This window comes from Bactrocera latifrons, unplaced genomic scaffold (genome assembly GCF_001853355.1).
Source record: "Bactrocera latifrons isolate USDA-ARS-PBARC rearing strain unplaced genomic scaffold, ASM185335v1 scaffold_289, whole genome shotgun sequence".
Classification (NCBI taxonomy): domain Eukaryota; kingdom Metazoa; phylum Arthropoda; class Insecta; order Diptera; family Tephritidae; genus Bactrocera; species Bactrocera latifrons.
This window is the reverse complement of record NW_017536507.1, coordinates 61,022-67,934: the sequence shown is the minus strand read 5'-3', so window position 1 is coordinate 67,934 and position 6,913 is coordinate 61,022. Positions and strand designations below refer to the sequence as shown.

The 6,913-nt window shown below is 41.5% G+C and overlaps 1 protein-coding gene across 1 annotated transcript; it reads left to right on the top strand.

The window, feature by feature from the left end:
• Positions 1-205: 205 nt before the first annotated feature.
• Positions 206-5,539, top strand: LOC108970165. Its single transcript, XM_018935372.1, has one exon. It carries the CDS (start codon positions 1,864-1,866, stop codon positions 4,417-4,419), a length of 2,556 nt encoding a protein of 851 aa, XP_018790917.1. The 5' UTR covers positions 206-1,863; the 3' UTR covers positions 4,420-5,539.
• Positions 5,540-6,913: the final 1,374 nt, after the last annotated feature.

Sequence of the window (6,913 nt, the reverse complement as noted above, 5' to 3'; positions counted from 1 at the left end):
CTGTTGGGCGCGAGTGCGAGCGCGATCAACGTCAAACAGCCACCCACTTGCGCGCTCAGCTGTTTGCCAACACTGCGATCGCATAGCGGCGCTCACATTGAAAATACGAACAACGCGTCGCTCGCAAATTCGTGCGCTGGGCAATTGGTTATATTACATGGCTAGCGCGCGGCGACCGCTCTACAGTTTTGCTTGAAACGTTTTGGAGTGCAGTTCGTTGAAATTGCCAAGTGAAGAAATTCGAAAACGGTCAAACGCGAAACATACGATTCGCAAAAGCAGCAAAAAAAAAAAAACAAGTACAAGAAATTTTTATTATTTGTGCAACTGAATGCTGAGTAAATGTGTATAAAGTGTAAACGCTTAGCAGCGTTCAGTTGAATCGTTAAATTTTTACCAATAATCTTCCAAGTGTTACAATATAAAGCGCCAACTCATAAACGCCAGCTGCAAGTTGAGAAAAGTTTGCCAAGCCAAACGCCAACGAACAGCCAACTGGAATTGTGAAACAATGAATTTATATTTTGTTCAACAAAAAATTGCGTGAAATTGTGTTTAAAAATTCGGCAATCTTGTGGCGTGTGTAGACAACATCACAAAAAAAAAAAAAAAAGCAAGAAACAAATGCAAACGCTCGCACTAACAATAAGCGCTGGCAAAGCGGCCGAAAGCAAAATGCGCAAAGCGACCAGTAAACTGGTCATAAAGTGAACGCGCCTGTGAATTGTGCATAAATTTGAAAACAAGAAAACGACAAAGCGCAAGAAAAACGATTTTTAGTTAAATTTGTATAAAATCCCCGCAAGCCAACAACAGTCCAAGTGAGGTTGAGTGTGGCGCGCAAAAAGTTGAAAAATAAACATAAAATATAATAATAAATATAACAAAAAATATACATCTACATATATGTATAGTTCTTATATGCAAAGTTTAAAAGTTGTATAAATTTAAGTCACAGCCCGCAAAGCAGACGCGTACGCGCTAGACATTGAGGAGTTTCAACACTAACGCGCGGCAGTGACTACCAACTTGAAATAACATTTTTATAAAAATAACTGCAAATCATACAAAAAAGTATAGCAAGTGATTACAAGTGCTGGAAAAGTGTGCAATTAAAGCGCTAAACTCACACGCGCAGTCACTAAGCAGAGTAGTTAGCCAAAGGCCAACTAACCTTTAACCAATACCAAAAACAAAAAATAAAAATAAAAAAAAAACACGCACTGACTAAGCGGAAAACAGCAAAGTAATGGTGTAGTTGTTGGCGCATGAAAACTTTCCGCTACAAAAACAAGAAAAAAGAAGAAAAGTGAAGAAAGTGCAACCGCCCGTGCGTCACTAGACAGATCACGCAGTTCAAAAGGAGTGACCAGGCGTGAAAAATCGCGAAGCAAAAACGCACCGCGCGAGAGTACAAAAACTAACAGACGAGTGTGATTATTTGGAAAAAATAACAGTTAAACGTTTTTGCCAGTTCCCTGTAATGTGCGACAGGCCCCTGCGCGCCGTGCAAGCAAACGCTGACTAAGCGCCAGCAACAAAAACAGTTGAAAGTGAAAATTTGCAAGTGAGGACTAGCGCAGCGCGTAACTTTTTAGAACGTCGCACGCGCGCGCGCACGCTTTGTTTCTATAAACACTGCATTGTTGTTGTTCTTGTTAAAACGTGTACAAATGCCGCGTCAGCTGCCAACACACAACAGATTTACAACATTTAAGCAAAAACCACAAAAGCGAAAACATTACAGAGCGTTAAAAAATAAAAGTGAACATTTTCTGTGCAGCTGAGTACCAGTGTCTACAAGAAACCCGTTGATTTCTTACAGCGCATGCTAAACGCTCACACCCGCCGCTACAACAAATAATGGCCATAGATTTTCTAATATTCGCGCTATTGCTGTTCTCGTTCGTCATCAATTTGCTGGCTTTGGGCGCGTTCTGGGTGACGCCCGGTCTGCGCACCACAGCCAATCGTTTTACCATCAATTTGCTGGTGATCAATTTGATCGGCTGCCTCATACTGGCGCCCACACTATTCCTCAGTCAGGCAACGCGTCGCGTCGCTAGCAAGGATGCCGCCGCCACTGCTAATGCGTCCACATTGTCACTGGCCGCAACGGCGAGCGATGATCGCATCGAGATACTCGCCAAACCGGGTAATCGCCAGTTGACCATCAAGCATAATGGCAAATTGGTGGAGCAGGAGGGCGTTATTGTGCGGCGTAATTTGACGAGCGCACACGACGCGCGCACCATTGAAACAATTTACAAGTGCAATTCGACTTATTGTCAGGAGTTGACAATCGATGAAGGCACCGATACAATTGTTATCACCGAAATCGAAGAGGCGAATCATCATGCTGAGATGGCGAGTGCAGCGCCTATAGATGTCGTGGCAGCGCTGCTGCCGCGTCCACATATACGTTGCTGGTCCATCGATATGGCGGCCGCTTTGGGCGCGCTGGGTGTGCTGCTTGTCGTCGGCGATACTTGGTGTGCCGTCACCGATCCGCTGCGCTATCATACGCGCATATCCAGTTTGAAGACGTGGATATTTATTGCGCTCACTTGGGTGGTGGGTTTGATGTTTGGCGCGCTATCTGCCTTTCGTGAAATCGATTTCACCACCAAAACTGTGCTGCACGAGCAGCAAGGATTTGCGGAAATGAGTTTGAGCTCCGCGAATAGTATTTTTGGCATTAGCTTCGCCTGCGTTTATTTCGTCATCATCATATTGCTGCCGTTCGGCTTCGTGTGTGGCATGTATTGGCGCATATTTAGCGAAGCGCGTGAAAATGGCTTGCGCATGCGCCAGAATGGTTCATCACCGCTGTTGCAAAGCGCGCTCAATTTGACACATCATCAGCAAAGCTCATCGCTGCAGTATGCGAATATGTGCGCACATCGCAACTCCGTTTCGTCGGCGTCATCGAATGGTGGTGGCAGCGCTTGTGAACGTGGCGGCCTACAAATGCAGATTGATCATCGTAAAAGTTCGCCTGTGTGTGTGCGTCGCGATTCCGCCGCCAAAGTGCTGTTGCCCACCATCTCCGATGATGGTTTGTCCGATGAAGCGGCACAACTCGAATCCGGCGATTACAATGCCGAACCGCTGGTGCCACTCACACAGCAACCCAACTATGCGGATCGTAATCAAAATATTCTGCTGACGCTACAAGCTGCGAGCGGTGAAATCAAGCGCAATTATTCGGCACGCCAGCTGCCTTTGCTCGGCACATCTTCGCAGGATTTGCTGGACACGAACAGACTAGAAGGTGTACGTCAAGTGCACTCTTCGCCCAATCTACATAAGTATACACAAGATTCGCTGGAGACCAGCTGTTCGCCACACCTGTTGGGCCATGCAGAGTTGCATCCGCACGAAACCGCCACCAACAGCACCACCGCCGGCATACGCCAACAACATTTTGTGTCACCGAACGCACACAACCGCCAGCACTCGCACGTGTTGCAAATACCTTGCCTGCCGCATAGCTCACCGAAAGCGCTTAGCTACATGTCAACGCTACGTCATCGCCTTTCGAACGCCTCATCGCTCTTTAAGTATCGCGAGGAGTCGCGCACGGTGCGCATCAGCATTTTAGTGATCATTATGTTCCTGGTTTCGTATTTGCCTTTCGGCTTCCTGGTTTTGCTGCAGAGTCGCCTGCCCAGCGCCAACTTTGAACATTCCACACAGCTCGCCATCTTCATGCTGCTGCTGGGCAATCTTACGTCACCGTTCATATTTGCGTATCGCAATAAACGCGTACGCCGCGGCGTTAAACGGCTCTTCGGTTTCGAAGTCAGCACACGTGAGCGTTCGCTGCAGCGTCAGAGCAGTTCCAGCGGACGTGGCAGTGGCTTTCTCAATCGTCATTGCGCAGGCACGCGCAACGGCGCCAACATTCGACGTAACATCAGCAAAGTATCCACATATTCGTTGAACTCCTGTAAATTTCTAACACCACAGAATTCGCTCAGCAGCGCCGTTGTGCCGCCAGTAGCAACGGCCGCCAACCGTCACAGCAGTCCCGCGCGCATACATGGCCTGCGCCCGAACAGCAGTTGCAGCACTATCATCAATTTCGGCGCGCCACCAGATAAAGAGCAGGCGCTGCCAACGTCACAGCAGCTGCAGCAACAGCAAACAACAGCAGTAGAGGCTACACCAAAGACTGCAAGCAAGTCATGTGACACACCTACCGCTCTCAAAGCCACATACGTATTGAACATGAATGGCATTTCACCGAATGGCACCGCGCGCATTAGTGAAGCGCTGCCAGCGGCGAATGGCAAATTCACGCCAAAGCGCAGTCTATTTAAGATCTTCTTTCAAGGTTCAAAGAATCTGGGCTGCGCTGCAGCACAATCATGCGCGCAAGGCAAAGATGCAGAAGTGGAGCCAGCCGACGTATGAGCTGTGCAGCAGCAACATAGCCTTGGCAGGAGGCCTAGCGAAAGTCTAAGGTACAGCGTCGCCGACAGCGTATTAGCACAATTGCTTGTGTCAATCATCAGCTTAGCTATGTTATGTACCAAGCCGATATTGAGAGGCGCATACAGCGGTCTACGCAACGCAGACACGAATGTGCAGTCCATAAACGGCCGGCAGCTGACAAAGCAGTAAATCGAGTGCTACAGCAGTCCGCAAATGGACACCGACATAGTCGTCAACACAATAGCAGCAGCAGCAACAACAAATGACAGCATAGCGGTAAGCGCATTGCAGTCAAACCAGCAGCAACCAGTCAGTATTAAGTATATACTTTAAACACATATATATACATATGTTTTTTATGTGCTAATAGATTCTAAATATGCTAGCGTTTGTTTGAAAAAATTCTATCATGAAACCACGAGCTTTGTTAGTGGGCGTTTTAAGCTGCCGCGCGCGCCAGCAGTTGAATTTATAGCAAGTTTGCATACATAGTTAGTTGTGTATGTGTCCAAAATTTATATTATAGCAGTTTTTTTCCGAAATTAAAAACTTAAGAAGGCCAAAATATGGGCTTGAGCGCGAAAAGTGTGTTACAAATGTTAAATTTTACCAATAAGAAAGTGAGCTTAAGCAGATTACACAATTTGAAATTGTAATTGAAATAATAAAATCATGCAAGGTATAGAGTATTAGAAATTTGTAGCTAACTTTTGCCCAAATTGTAACCGAATTGTATACAAATTGTGACTAATTCATAAACAAAATATATCTAAATCTTATCAAAATTGTATATACTTGTAGTACTTTGTATCAAATTGCATTTGTTTGAGCTGAAATTGTAACTACTTTGTATCTAAATCTGTTAATTGGCACAGAAATTGGATATGTTTCGTACCGAATTTTGTGAATTAGTACTGAAAATGTTGTTATTTGTAGCCAAGTTATTTTGATTTTCAATAAATGTTTTTCCTCACCTAAAATATACCGAAATTGTATCCAATTTCTATTCATTTCGTATACAATTTATACCCAATTTGTACCGAAAATGTTGTTATTTGTATCCAGCTTGTTTTAATTTTCAACAAATGTTTTTCCTTACCTAAAATATACCAGAATTGTATCCAATTTGTATCCATTTCGTATCCAATTTATACCCAATTTGTATCGAAATTCGGTAAACAAAAAAAAAAAAATATTTTCCTTATTTACAAAAAAATGTAAAAATACATACTTAAAATTATGTATGTTTGCATAATTTCACTCTTTGTTTGGACTGCAAATGTGCTATGGCTACACAGCAAACAAAAGTCAAGCGCAAAATTTTATTTTGAAACATAAGAAAGGCGTTAAATTAATTATTTTTATTTGCTTACCTTTACTTCTGTATATTTTTTTAATTATTTATACAAGTGAAAGTGACCTAGAAAATTTAAAACTAAAATAATTTCCAAAAACATATAGAAATATATGTATATGCATGTACATATGTATGTAGGAGTATTAAAATCCATGCGAGCTAGAATTTATTTGTACTATATGTAAATAATGTCAAATTATATAAGTCATTTTAAATGGCAAGAACTAAACAAAAGTCAATATATATTTAGCGAAAAGAGAAAAAGTTAACGACTAAGCTTTTAACTAGCAGAAATCTTTAGAAAAAAATATTTAACAAGCGGAAAAGTTGGAATGTAATGTTAAGCTATGTGTTTCTAACTGTATATGCCTATATAAGTGAGACAATGCATAGGTAAAAGTCTAGATTAACGGTAAATACAGCGTAACACATAGAAGCTGCTGTCTAGAACATATTTACATTCTTACTACTTATGCATATGTTTATATATGTACTTATAGATATATACCAAATTTGCATATTTTGCTCCACTGTAGATAGTTAAGGTAGTGTATGTCTAGAAGAAAAGAAGAAAAGTAGTTTACGCTTCATTTTCAAATGATTAATTACAATAACTAAACGCTGTTATACAAACTTCAATTGAAATTTCCATTTAATGCAACCACAAAGCTTTAATTAAACTAGTAACATTCTAAAATTCGTAGCTAATTAATATACATTTACCGTATATGTGTATAAATAAATATTATATACATTGAATTATATTGTACACAGGTGTACATATGTACATAGAACGATGAACAGACACCCATTTGCATACAAGCAAGCAAAGAAACAAAGTAAACAGCACCGAAGTGGAGAACGGTACATTTTAAGCGCATAAAATAAAAGAACAAAAACATATGTGAAAACATTTAGTAAAATTTTTCACGCCTTGTATTCACTCAAATACATTAAAATTCTAATTCTACTTGTAATGGAAAATTTTCCGGTATTTGAGAGGAATATTAACAAAAAACATTATTGATCAATTAAATTTAATCAAAAAAGCTAACAAACACAAACAGCAGAGCTTTCATTTGTAATAATTTTTTGCTATAAATAACATTTTTTACT